General features: G+C 36.0%; 1 protein-coding gene across 1 annotated transcript in view; it reads right to left on the minus strand.

Annotated features, from left to right (window-relative positions):
* The window catches only part of LOC141492847 (uncharacterized), a 319,801-nt gene that overhangs the window by 183,160 nt on the left and 122,152 nt on the right, over positions 1-14,489 (minus strand). The window contains exons 59-71 of the mRNA XM_074193534.1: positions 14,214-14,301; positions 12,303-12,441; positions 11,755-11,888; positions 11,506-11,540; positions 11,298-11,414; positions 10,545-10,693; positions 8,328-8,412; positions 7,920-7,976; positions 6,646-6,770; positions 5,029-5,117; positions 3,613-3,662; positions 1,636-1,806; positions 410-562 (exon numbers count right to left, since the gene is read on the minus strand). Of these exons, the coding sequence (XP_074049635.1) occupies positions 410-562; positions 1,636-1,806; positions 3,613-3,662; positions 5,029-5,117; positions 6,646-6,770; positions 7,920-7,976; positions 8,328-8,412; positions 10,545-10,693; positions 11,298-11,414; positions 11,506-11,540; positions 11,755-11,888; positions 12,303-12,441; positions 14,214-14,301 (1,392 nt within the window). The remainder of the gene's footprint in view (positions 1-409; positions 563-1,635; positions 1,807-3,612; positions 3,663-5,028; positions 5,118-6,645; positions 6,771-7,919; positions 7,977-8,327; positions 8,413-10,544; positions 10,694-11,297; positions 11,415-11,505; positions 11,541-11,754; positions 11,889-12,302; positions 12,442-14,213; positions 14,302-14,489) is intronic.

Here is a 14,489-nt window from a genome sequence, read left to right on the forward strand (position 1 = left end):
AGAACTGATAGTCCAATTCCACAAGTACCACATATAGTTATTTCACAAGTACCTCATTTATTCACCTTGCCCTCATTTATACCCCTACCTGGTTAGCTAACCTTGAAAACAAAGGATGCCCACTTACTTTGCCTCTTCAGTACTTCAACAAAGACAAATTTCTCTACAATTGAGACATCAGGAGTAAATAGGTACTTTATAGGGAGAGACTGAACTGTCTTTCCCTTGGCTCTTCCCATTCATGGTTCTCCTTGCAGAAATTTGTTTCTCATTCCTATTTAACCTTTGATCTCATCATATTTTATCACATCAAAACAGAAGAGGAGGCATAAATGTGATGAATTTGAAGGGAAGAAAATGAAAGAGGGAGAAACTGAAAGGATGTGTATTTATGTGTGTAAACTCTTACCTCCCAGACACAGTCACGCAATCGACACTTTTCTTCATTGACACCATGGTCATCAGGGTAACAGTCAAATTTTTCTGTATCAATGAATTTAGTGTTCCATTCCACTGTGTATTCCTTCCCTAGTTCAAGGTGAAGTCCTGAGATGTTACCAACCTGTCAAAAAGAATTTTGTAAGTCAGTGAGAGTCACCATTTAAATCATCTAAAAATTCTTTCTTTTGCTCCAACATAAAACTGGTTTTCTTCATCACAATTCTGATGGAATTTCCTGTTGTTTTTCTCTTACCTCCTTAATAGATAACTTATTTCATGAAAAAAAATGACAGATAAAACTTTCTTTGGAAAAGAGTTTGCTTTTTGTTGAATAAAGCTGAATAGATCACTCTCAATTGACCACTAGTTATGCCTTTGTCTCTAATTCTACATTATCTGGAAATGACCCTATTAAAAAAGATGAGAATTACATTAAAGAAATCTTGAGAAGACACAAGATTTTCAAAATATTACCACTTGAGTCATCTCTGAAGAAATTTTTTACACTATGCTAAAGGAGAACCATTCACAAGTTTTTATAATGATAAGGTAGAGTCCAGGTGCACATATCTTTAAAGTACAATGTAAGTTAGCCCAATGAGCAAATGGAAAAGTAAAAATGAACATTAACAGCAACTGGGGTATTAAAAAATAATGGTATCTTTACTACTACTAATAGAAAAAGGGATCAATAATAACAAAAATTGGAAGAAAAAGAAATTCTAGTGATTCTCCTGTTTGTGCAGTTTTCAATTTTGTGTAAGGATATTTTGGCCTTTAATAATTAATATAAAATAAAGACAGCCATGAAAAAGGGCAAAAGAAGAAAAAGCAAGCTGACATTTTAGGGAAACATCAGTTTGGTACTTGAGACATTTTTGCTTTGCAAGAAGGCAACCCTGAAGCTTATATTCACTCAATTCTAAACTCTCCCACATCTACATATTTATTACAAATTCTATTCTTAGACCCAGAGTATATAACAGTGACCCTGAGACATAAAAAAATCTTAAATTATTTATGATATCCTCTATTTGTAAAGGATATCTAAAATTAATTTAAGATTCTCATCTAAACATCAGTTAAAATGTAACATAAAAGGTTGATGATTAAAGATGAAAAGGAAAACCTACTCAAGGAGAACGATGGATCAGCTTAATATTAATAAATATTAATGACTGAGGAGAACTTTACCTTTGTTACAGGATCATACTTGACTTCAGCATTAGATTGGACCAAAATGTTATTTTCTTTCACAATAACTGTAACTGGTCTTAGATTCAATCCAAATATTTTTATCTCTTCAAATGCTAGGCCATCTGGATCACTGTAGTTCATGTGCATAACCTTCACATCTAGGTGATTCTAAAACACACCCAAAGACAGTGTCTATGTTATCCAACCTTACCTCAAATTGTATAACAATTACCTTCTCCAAGCTATCCAAAAGACAAAAATGCTCTTAACACATTATTTCCTGCTCTGGCAATTGGAGGAATTGTACTATAATTAAGGTAGAATAATAATCATAACTCAAGAGTAGTGTCTCTTGTTTCAGTTCTAACTTAATGCATCTCCATCAGCTATATGGCTAAAAAAGACAAGAATTCCTTACTATGATTGAATGGAGGTTATCATGAACCTTATCTTCTTCACCCAATAATGAATAAGTACATTAGCCTGGTTGATATGAAATGAAGGACTAAGTTCCATCTAGTGGCTCCAGACAGTCAAGAACACTCTCTAGATTCTACACATTTACCTAGTAGAAGCATGAGCTAGCTGGATCATGTGTCTAGTTCTGTCCAATTTAACTCTCCAACCAACCCAAGAAACCAGTAGTAGAGGAGAATGGAAGGAAAGAGGCTCTGAGTAGAATTAAATGAGACTTGGGATTTTGTTGGTTGTGAAAACTATACCAGGTCAGCAACTCATCTATAACTTTCAGTTTAAAGAGTTATCTGAGGCCTCTAAAAGGATGAATAGCTTTTCAATAGTCACACTACTAAAATGTGTCAGAAGCAGGAATGGAATTCAGATCCTTCCTACAGATGGTCCTAATTATTCATTATAACATGAAAATTCTATGCATAAATCATGCATACATCCACACATATTTCTATTTAGAAATTACCATGTAAGAAGCAAAATAAAGTCCACAAAATACTCTCCAAATAGTGTCATTTAATTCTTCATTTGTTAGATTGATACATGTCATATGAACAAATACATACAATATAGACACTAAATAGAAACTCAGTTTTAGTGATAGCTTTCTATAAAAGAAACTCTCCATCACAATCCCATCATTTTGAACCAAAATACAGTTTTGAAAGTATTTGATTTTTTATGATTTTCCCTTGGAACTTTGAGGATAGTTTCAAGTTAACAGAAAACTTTATTTAAAGGTATATTGACTTTTGCAAAATAATGGAGAATGTAGTACAGTCCCAAATTCAGGAAACTGTTGAAGTCTTATTTTACCTCTAGTTCTTCTGCAAAGAGGAATGAACTTTATACTAGAAATGTCAGAAGACAAATAACTAATGGAGAGTTAACCCCAAAGAGACAGGAATAAAAGCACCCAGCAGGATTTAATGAATTCAAGTCATCTGAAAAAAGAAAAATATCTGTAGGGATCTGAAAAAACAGCAAATGTGATTAATGACCTCCTATCAATATGGTAAAAGATTGAAGAAAACAAGAGAAGAGCTACAAGACTGGGGCCAGCTAAATACCTGAATTTTCTAAAAAAGAAAAAAAAACATTAGGGGGAAAGAGAGAAGAGTCTAGTTAATGAAAAGATATTAGTGATCTAATATATGAAATGACAGGATTAGGGAAAGAGAAGAAAAAGAGTAAAACAGATTGGGGAAGGCAATAGGTTCTTCCTCCTTTCAGGTCTATTTTATCATGTCTTCTCCATTAGAATGAAGTTTCTGAGAAGTCCTTACTCAATTCTCATTCGAGTTGATTAAATGCTCTAACAAGCTACTTTGGAAATTGTCATTGTATACTTGGAACAAGAGGATGGGTCAAGGCCCTAAGTCATGACTCAAAGAAATGTTATCATAAGGTAGACCTTTCTTCATATAATTTTTTTCAATTTTCAAAAGGGCAATGATTGTGCTGCGTAAAGGAACAAGTAGTCAAAGGATCCAATAAACTTACCTGGCTGGCAGAGAAGGTTGAAAAATAGTAATTCCCATTTTCATAAGTATCTGTAACAAGAAAACAGAGTGAATTCTACCAGATCATATCAAGCCCAGACTGAGATATGATAAATTCATCATAGAATTTTTATTACTTTTGAAACCCTTAGCCTTCCTGGTTCTTCCGATCTCTATTTTTAAGACACTCACATTTACACAATACAATAGAAACACACAGTCTCACACATTGTCCCATGAATGGTTCTCAGGATTTTAAAGATGTTTTAAGAAGTCTTGCAAGACTTAGGGTTACAATAGCTTATTTACAGTGAGAATTCTGGAGAATGGGCATTGATTTTTAAATGAATGATTCGTATATATAAAATATTAAGATCATGAAGACAGAAAATCAAATATGGCCATTATTTGCTCCATTGAGATTATCATTGCTCAGAAATGTACACTGGAGACACTGGGATTAATGCTCCAGTAATGTTGGAAAAGAAATCTTTAAACCTTAAGTTTCACACTTACCATTAATTTTCACATTTACAATCTCCAATTCTTATCACTAGAAATCTGAATAATAGATTTAGTGGATCTGTACTTTCATTAATTTAGGGAGCTCCTAGTCAAGAATTTGAAGTTTTTAGCATATTCTTTCTAAAGTGTTAAGAGTTGCCTGGGATACTTAGAAGTTAAGTGATTTGCTTAGGACAATGCAATCAGTATGTGACCAAGTTAGGAATTCCTAACTTCCAAAGAAAGCTATCTAGTCAAAGGCTGGATAGAATGAACTATAAATCATGTCATTTTCGGTGACTTTTTAATTTTCAACAACTTTTTCTATTCTCCAAATTACTTTAAGAGTTACCTCAATGTCCACTGATATCTTATTGTCTGATTTTGCTATCTCTTATACTTTATGTTTCTTCCTTAACAATATGATTTCTCTCTCATCACACTCAATTTGGATCCATGGAAACAATCTAAAGACTGACAAATTGCCTTCTGTGGGGGGTGGGGAGAGGGAAGTAAGATTAGGGGAAAAATTGTAAAATTCGAAATCAATAAAATATTTAATAAAACAAAGAATTACCTCATTGTCAAGAGAAATTATGAAAGAGGGAAATAGAGGAAGGAGAAAGGGAGGGAGAGAACATGGGAAATAGAGCTAGAAAAGAGAGAGAGTGTGTAAGGGAAGGAGAGAAGGAAAAAAGAGGAAATGAAAGTGAGAGAAAGAAGCAAGGAAAGAAGCGAAGGAAGGAGGAAATACAGAGAAAGAAGATAGAAGAAAAGTGGAAGGGAAAGAGAGAAGGAAGATATGGGAAATAAAGAATAATAGGAGGAGAGAAAAGGATGGAATAAAGGAAGGGATAAGAGGAGAAAGAAGTGAGAAAGAGGTGTCAAGAGAACTTAAGAAAATCTAACTTACCAATACTCTGTCCATCATCCCAGAAAAACTCTCCTTCAGCTGTCCCACGATCAGATAAAGCCACAATAAGTCCCAGGGAATTTTTCCGGCTATAAATATCAGAAAATACATCAATTCTGTTCCTTCTCTTGACAAAATTATTTGACAAACTTTTATTAAGTAATTATTCTGAACACAGAACTGTGTTAGGGGGACAAAGAAAGGAAATGGTTCCTGCAGGAAATTTAGATCCTTCTGAAGGGAGAGGGTGATGGGATCATATTGTAATTTATTCAAAAATAAGTGAATATGAAATAAACAACATTTTAATTCTTCTATGGAGGAATGTTTGGAATATCAATTATTAGAGAATTCATGCATAAGTCATATAATTATATAACACATTGCACTTGAGGTGAGTCATGAGGGAAACTAAGGAGTTCCAAGAGGAAAAGATGTGGAAAAGCATATTCCAGGAATATAGGACAGACTCTGCAAATCCACCATGAATGGATGAGATGAATTATCTGGATGTGAAGAACAAGTAGATCATCTAAGTTGGTATACAGAATTGTAAGGCTAAATAATGTGGTATCAGTTTGGAAAGATAAGCTAGAGATATAATGAGAAGGGTTTTACATGCTAAACAAATGAATTTATACTTGACCTAAGAGGGAGTCAGTTAAACTTTCAGAACAGAAGAATTATACATTAATTCTATCAAGTGGGCAACAAAGTGGAGGATGCTTTGGAGAAGAGACAGTGCAGATGCAAGAAGGCTAATTAGGAAAGCATTGTAATAGTCTGGGAAACTGATGTACTAGTCTTAATTAGAGTAGAATCCATCTAAGTGTAAAGATTATCCCTGATAGCTCTTACAAGGAAAGCTACAAATTGAGGTTTTACCCATAATTCCTGAAGTACAATGAGCAGGAAAGAATGTGAAATGTGAACTTTTAAAAATGTTTGAATTTTATCATAGGTTAATTTTATTCCCTTTGTCATGGAATTGATATAAAAGTATATGCATATAATATATCACAATCTGCATTTATTCACCTAACATATTGTCCAATGTTCACTCAATCAACAAAAACTCAGTGCATACTATGTGCTAATAATTTGCTCAGTGCTGAAGATGCATAGAAATTCAAAAGAAAACTCCTATCGCAGGGATCTCATAGTCAAATGGAGCCAAAAAAAAATCCAAAAGGCAGAGATAAGGAGAGCATTCCAGGTGTGGAGCACACAGCCAATGAAAACAGAGGATGCTCAGAAAGTCCCTGTATAAATGACTAAAGGAGTCTGATCCTTGTGATGCTCTCAATAATGAGTAACAGAAAAAAATGAAAAATGATGGTGACTCATATTTCCACATTCTCTTAGGATTTTGAGTGTTTTTGTTTCAAAATAATTCAAGTGAAGTGAAAGTTTGAGTTCATCGAGAGGACTGAAGCCCTCCATTTTGTGAGATTTTCACAAAGTCACACAGCTCAAGTCAACTCAAACCCAAGTCCTTTTGACTCCAACTCCCAAACTATCCACTACACATCTTAAAAAGGACAAAGTAAACAGTAATCATTAGTATCTGAGTCACATGTTTGGAAAGGGAAGATGGATGTTGCTCCCCTCACTCACCTAGAGTGGGTGTTAATTGCAGGTTTTTGCCATGGAAGGATGTAGCCCCCGCGGATATGGAGGTTGATGTGGTCAAGAGGGGCTGGCAGGCTCTTCCACTGTCCCCTCACTCCAATGTCTGAGCCCTGTGGTTGAGAGGTGGACAAGGAGAAAAATGAGTTCTTGCACCTCCCCCGAGATGATCAACTTTTCAGAAAAGACTTCACTTTTGAATTCTTCTGAACCCATTCTGCATCAATCCTTCTGCCTTTTCTTCCAGTGCAGATCTTTATTGTCTTTCTTAGTACAGATTCATGGTGGGCCTGTCCTATGTATCTAAGTCAAGTTATGAGTTCCTCCTGATCATGGTCAGATTTCTACATGGCCAATCTCAGAAATCAGTATAAAGCTTTGCATACAATGGGTACACAATCAGTACAGCTCACTAACTGCACAGAAAGGTCAACATGAGATCAAATATATTGGCATTCTTCTTTTGGAAAGATAACCTTGAAAAAACTTTGTATTGCCTATATAGAAAGAATAAGCAAAAGGAGAGTCACTGATTATTGAAGCCTTTCCTCAAAGAAAAGTCAAACTGATCGAGTTCATTGGGGGAGTGGAATGTAGGTAGAACTATTCTTTTACCATCTAGGCTATAGTAACTTAGTCTTCAAGGAAATTTTTTTAAAAAACACATTAAAGAATTTTTGTATAAGTTAAATTAAAATACATTTTAACTTTAAATTTATTAAAGTATTAAGCATACTTTGAAGTTTCTCAAAAAAATCTCAGGATTGAATGATGTGAAACGATCCTTCTCATTTCCTCATTTTAAAAATAGAACAAAAGTCGAATCACTCCACAAGCTTGTGAATTAGATTTGAATGAGGGAGTGCTATACAAAGTAATCCAGCCTCACTTTCTCCTGCAGAGTCACTTGCGTCAAAAAAGGTCAGATATTAATCAGAACCACTGGAGATGCTCCTGGATGCAAGGCAGTAAGGGTTAAGTGATTTCCCCAAGGTCACACAGCTCCTAAGAATCAAGTGTCTAAGGCTGGATTTGAGTTCCCATCCTCCTGACTCCAGGGTCAGTGCTCTATCCACTGTGCCATATAATAATAGGCTGATAGGGTCAAGCATCCAAGAGTTACATGGGGGAAGCTCTATAGATTCTGACAATACTCTAATATAAGATATTTTACCTGCACACCATCCCACACCACGCCAGAACTTTCACCCTATCTTGAACAGAAGAAGCATGACTTATGATATCCCATCAAAGACACTTACTGCATAATAATCATACCAACTGGCATTGGGAAAGTAAGCAGTCACATTCCAGGTATTCTGCAATAAATTAGGAACATTTACATCAATAATTGAACACAATTTACTAGGAAGATTAACATAATTAAAAATACCTACATTTCAGAGTAATAAAAAGCAATTATCCTATGGATTTATCATTTCTTGATTATTTTTCCAATGATTCCATGACTTAGAGATAGGCGAGAGCTTCCATCATTTTATAGATAAGGAAATTAAAGCATCAAGAATGATTTAAAGCCTCAGAACAATTGAAAGACAATACAAGGACCTGATCCTAGCACTCAGAATGCCAAAATGAGACTCATCTCTATTCCTCAGTATTGCAGCTCACTTTGGATCTTATGTAGACTAAGAAGACACCATACTTACAGGTTCCAGAACAGGACTGATTAAGAAGGCTGGACCCCACAAGAATTGACGGAATATATTCCAGGTTTCTCTGTCTTCCACAAACCTGAGCAGAGGAACATAGTGTCACAGTGAAATGATACAGAGAGTGTTTCCTTGGGCTGTTGCATTACTAAAGTTAGAGCTCAAAGGGAGCTAAAAATTAATTATGATTTTGACAATTAATTATGATTCTGACAAATCTTATAGGACTTGGGCTGAAATGTTCAATGGTTGTTTTGTGTCAATCTTTTTTTCTCCCAGGTCTGGTTCAAGCAGGTACAGGTAAGAATATTAAATCAGGGTACATTTGAAATAAAGACTTTCCCTTTTTTCCCATTCCCTGAACTTTCTCTGACTATTATGTCAATGTACAGAAAATGAAACCAATTTTATCCCATTCCAGTCATAAAAAGTAAAATCAAATTGTTGTTTTGTTGTTTTAAAATATACATATATATATATATATATATATATATATATATATATATATAATTTCATATATCACTACCCAAAAAGAAAAGACTTTTGGATTATCTAGTGCCCTTAAATAGTTTTCATCTTCTTAAAAAGAAAAATTATATAACGAAAATAAATATTTATATAGTGCTTCAATGCTTATGAAACATTTTCCACACACCAAGCCTATGAAGAGGAAGTGACATTTTTATTGTCCTCACTTTCCAGATTAAAAAACTAAGCCTTTAAAATTTACAGCTGAGAAAATCAAAGCAATCCATAGTCATATGAAAAATTGCTCCAAATCATTACTTATTAGAGAAATGCAAATTAAAGAATCTCTGAGATACCACCTCAAACCTCTCAGGCTGGCCAATATGACCAGAAAGGACAATGATTAATGGTGGAAGGGATGTGGGAAATCTGGACACTAATACATTGTTGGTGGAGCTGTGAACTTATCCAAACTTTCTGGAGAAAAATTTGGTACTACGTCCAAAGGGCAACAAAAATATGCCTACCCTTTGATCCAGCAATACCACTACTGGGTCTATACCCTGAAGAGATGATGAAAAAGGGCAAAAGTATCATTTGTACAAAAATATTTATAGCAGCCCTGTTTGAGATGACAAAGAATGGGAAATTAAGTGATTGTCCTTCAATTGGAGAATGGCTTAACAAACTGTGGTATATGTATGTCATGGAGCACTATTGTTCTATTAGAAACCAGGAGTGATGGAAATTCAGGGAAGCCTGGAAAGATTTGCATGAACTGATACTGAACGAGATGAGCAGAACCAGAAAAACATTGTACATCCTAATAGCAACATGGGGATGATGATCAAACTTGATGGACTTGCTCATTCCATCAGTGCAACAACCAAGGACAATCTTGGGCTATCTGCAATGGAGAATACCATCTGTATCCAGAGAAAGAATTATGGACTCTGAACATAGACCAAAGACTATTACCTTCAAATTAGGTGAAAAAGCTATTATCTTATTATGTAATTTTACTATCTCATACTTCACCTTTCTTCTTTAAGGATATGATTTCTCTGTCATCAAATTCAACTGAGATCAATGTATATCATGGAAACAATTTAAAGACTAACAGAATGCCTTCTGTGGGGGGATGGGGACGGAAGCAAGAATGGGGGAAAATTGTAAAACTTAAAATAAATAAAAATCTTTCATTAAAAAAAATAAGGCTTTAAAAAGCCCTTTTTTTTGGATTTTGCCAGGCAAATGGGGGTTAAGTGGCTTGTCCAAGGCCACACAGCTAGGTAATTATTATGTGTCTGAGGCCACATTTGAAATCAGGTACTCCTGACTCCAGGACCTATGCTCTATCCACTGCGCCACCTAGCTGCCCCTAAAAGCCTTTTTAAAAAAAACAAAGTGCCTTGCTCATGGTCGCAAGTTACAATTAACTCTGAGACAAAGGAGAACAACAAGAAGCAACTTTTCTGACTCCAAGATGCATGCTTGCTTCCATAAGTTATGTCTTTACATAAGAAATTTACTTCATTGTGAGATGAATCAATGGATGAAAAAAAGCTTGAATAGGTAGGTACTCAGTAGATACAAGCCTTTTGGGAAAAAGGAGAAAACCAAGACAGGCACTGTTCTCAAAAAACCTCCCACTCTAATACAAGAAGATAAACACATAAGGAATTTTCTACTGCAATTAAAAATGGAATACAGCATAGCACTCTAAGACACAGAATGGGCCCTTACTCATGAAGAAGGGGTCGGACAACAGTGCTGCCATCTATATGGGCCTTGTGCATCAGGGTATAGAGATAAGGCAACAGGGTGTATCTGGTCTGAAGGACGTTTCTCGAAAGATCCTCAAAGGTGGAATTCCAAGCCACAGGGTCTTGTCTCTGGAGATAGAAGGAGGGAATATTCATAATAAACCCTAACTTTACTCCACTAGAAATAGGTCAGATCACTAGAAAAGCAACTTCTGCTACAAAGGGAACCTGCAGAGTCTGCCATGCTATGCTTCCTAAATCCCCAATCTATAATAACCCTTGACCTTAACTAGGGAAGACATTCTGATTCTTCTTTCCCTACATTACTAGACCCTAATGACACTAAAAATAGTCAGATCCTTTGACACAAAAACATATCATAGACAGCCCAGAAGTAATTCGTTTTCCTTCTGCAACAATTTTACATTGAAGCAGGGAAACTACAAAGAGTATTGGAGGAGCCCTGGCATTGTAACCTCCCAGCACAACTGGAAAAACTTCCCAGAGATAGAACAGAAAATATCTATGCTCTCTAAAGTCTTTTTTCTAGAATCTCTTGAAGAAATGAGATATTCGAGGAAATTCCATGTAACTATACAGTGTGTTACAAAGTAAAGGACTAATGACTAATGAGATTGTTTCCAGCAAAGAAGGGCTCTATTAACTCCTGGGAAAGGAACTGAAAAGGAAGTCCAGCACAAGGACAAGCTTGAAGAATGAGCTGGTATCTCACCCGGGGCCCAATTGTGTTGTGGTTCCTAGAGAAGGGGTAAAAGGCTCCCAGTTGCATCCATCGAGCACACATCTCATATTCAGCATCTTCAAAGAAACCACAGATATCAGCTCCTGTCTGAAAATGAAAAAGGGGAAATGAAAAATGAGAATTTTATGGATTTCTGAAAGAATTTAAAAAGTCTGAAGTGAACTTGAGTAAGACTTACATAGGATATTCCAAAAAGACTAAATTCCATCATGCCTGCAATGAGAAACACAGTTACGTTGGAGGAGGCAAGTTACTCATTGACCTAAATATCTCAGCATGGAGAAAATTTCAAAGAAATAAATAGAATGATAGAATTAACTAGGCAGAGATCTGACACCTCTCTGATTCTTTTCAAGAATCCAGAAAAATCACAAAATCTGACCACATAGGTTGTATTCTCTACCCTCCAACAGAAACCTGTACTCACCAATGATGGATTTGTAGAGCTGGTCCCAAGCTGCTGTGTTGTCTCCCAACCAATGTCCTGCCCAACGTCCTGAAGAAGGGAAGGTTGAGCGAGTGATCACGATTCCTCTCTCTCCTGTGGCCTCCTGCATGCCTCTGAGCAGGGAAAAAATAAGAAATGACAGCCTGTCTAGGAAGGGACAAAAATATTTTGCAATCAGGAAGCTCTTACAGTGAAGTCTCAGATGCACAAGTTGGAAAAATGGGTGCATGGCTATAAGCCAGTGCAGAAAAAAAAAAAAAGAAGCAAGAGGTGCACTAACTACATACACCAGATAATAAAAATGATTTGTTTATATATGTGTCTTGTGGGAGAAGAGGAGCATACTTTATTTCAGCTTTTGGATACACTCATTGACCTTCAAATGGTTCTTATCAGTATATATTTCCTAACATAATAAAGTGATCAAAGATAGGAATTGGACTTGTAATTTCATTTTTTGGAAATTCCAATTCTGTTCATCCACCACCTGCTTTCTGGGTCTCAGGGAGAAGAAAGTAGGGACTCACTCATATGTTGGCTTTGTCTGGGACCAGCCATAGAGGTTATGCACATCATAGTGCCTCACTGGGCTCCCATCTGGCAGGATCTGCTGACTTTCCATGCACAGGGTCTTACTGCCCAGGCCTTTGTCTCTTGACTCCAGATCTGAGGAAAGAGATGTGAGAACAACCTACAATAGCAAGTAGTTCCCATCTAGTGGTGGTGAAGGAGGTGGTTATAACTATTGTGAGGAGAGAGGATGAAGGATGAAACTGGGAAGGAAAAGCATATCATAACAAGAACATATAAGTCCTTTAGTATCAGGCAACAATGTTCAGTAGGAAATGGAAAGCTGAGGATGATTCTTGAGAAGAGTTCATAGACAAATGAATTTAGAACCTGAAGGGAACTTAGAGAATTGGCAAGTTCATCCCATTCATGGCATAAAGAATCTGAGACTCAGAGATGTAAAGAGAGATTGCCAAGACTAGAAAAGACCACAAGTGAAAAATCTGTGACTTTAGCCCAAGTCTTCTAACTCAAAATACACTATTCTTTGTTCTACAGCACAGGAAATTCCCATCTATACATAGACCACAGACCATGGAATTAGTCAGAAAAGGGCCCTAAATACTAAGCTTTGGAAGGTAGGATTTAATTGTAATTCTCTAAATTCCAGAACCTGTGCAAATGTCTGTGTTAAAGTATTAGAAGGAAAAAGAAATAAAGAGATAAAAAGAGATTAAAGAGATAGGAAGAGAGTAGGGTGCCTAAAAAGTAAAAGATGTAAAGAAAGGTAAGGAGGAAAGAAATGAAGATTAATGAACCAATCAGTCAAAAACCAATCAAGTTATGAAAAACCACCTGGGTACCAGAAATGAGAAAGCTATTGGGGACAGAAATATAAAAATAAAACAATCTTCCTTGGCAAGGACATTGCATTCACTAACCAAGGCTGCAGAGAAATTAAAGAGAATGAACAATAAGAAAATACAATTCCTTTACACAAAAACATAGCTACTTGAAAAGAAGTAAAAGGAAAGGAAGAATCAGCTTCTGGGAAGCAGGTTTTACTGCCATCTCCTCTCTAAACCTTCTGCAGGAAATGTTGTCTACAATTATGAACAAGGAATTGACATTTTACCTATCATGAACCTTCAGATGAACTAAATATCTAAAAGTCTGGTGTAGAATACTCACCAACTCTTTCAAGGTATACAGTCTTCTAAACTGGGTCTTTTAGAATCGTTATTTTTACTTACTGCCAGAATTTGCTTTTCTTTTTTAAAAACAAAGTCTTAATAATTAAGTCTTAATAATCAATAATATGAGAAATAAGGCAAGAAAGTGGCATATTTGCTCCAAATGTATGGATGGGAAGTCAACTGTTCTCCCTGCCTCCAGGCTGTATCCATACACTCTCCAACTCAGCCTCACAGATTGTCAAAATCATATTTGGACATGGAACTGAATATATTCCTGCCCTGGACCAAAAGTTTTGGTGGATTCCTGCTGTCCAAGGATAAAAAAGTAAACCTGACTCCCACCTACCATTGCAGCCTTTCTTATTCTATATGCCATTCACACACTCCGGCAGATTCAGCCCCCTTAATGATACCTGATAGTTTTGTCATTTTTCTGTGTATTTACATAGGGTGGTCTTTTTGTCAGGATCCCTCCTCACCCTCACCTGTCAAAATGTTATTTTTTTCCTTCTATGTCACATACTTTATTAAGAGAAACCATTCATGGAAATGCTAGCCCAAGGGAATATTGGCATATATGAACCTTGGAAGGTGATGGGTTTATCCCTTGAGTGATAATCAGTGGGAATTCAAGACTGCTAGTAATGAATGAAGGAAAACCTCCCACCCAGGTATCTTTAATAAGATCATTCTGAATCTAAGAAACACACTACCAATAGGAAATGGACTTACAAGGCATATACGGAGGATGATTCAAAGTATTATTCCTGCAGCCTGGAGGGACTGCCCCATTCACAAAGCTTGAAGGTTCATTCATGTCCTAAAAAAGATATACAAATCTGAATGTGTATACCCACACATATTGTAAACATATATGACTATGGTGTAAGTGTGCTCTTGACCAATGAGAGTGAGCAAATGTTTACAGTTGATGGTTGTATCATATATAGAGAAGTGATTAGTGAGGAGGTGGAAGGTTAAATATTGATAGGGATCACCTGGAGGGAT

The sequence above is a fragment of the Macrotis lagotis genome, chromosome 7, assembly GCF_037893015.1.
Source record: "Macrotis lagotis isolate mMagLag1 chromosome 7, bilby.v1.9.chrom.fasta, whole genome shotgun sequence".
Taxonomy (NCBI): domain Eukaryota; kingdom Metazoa; phylum Chordata; class Mammalia; order Peramelemorphia; family Peramelidae; genus Macrotis; species Macrotis lagotis.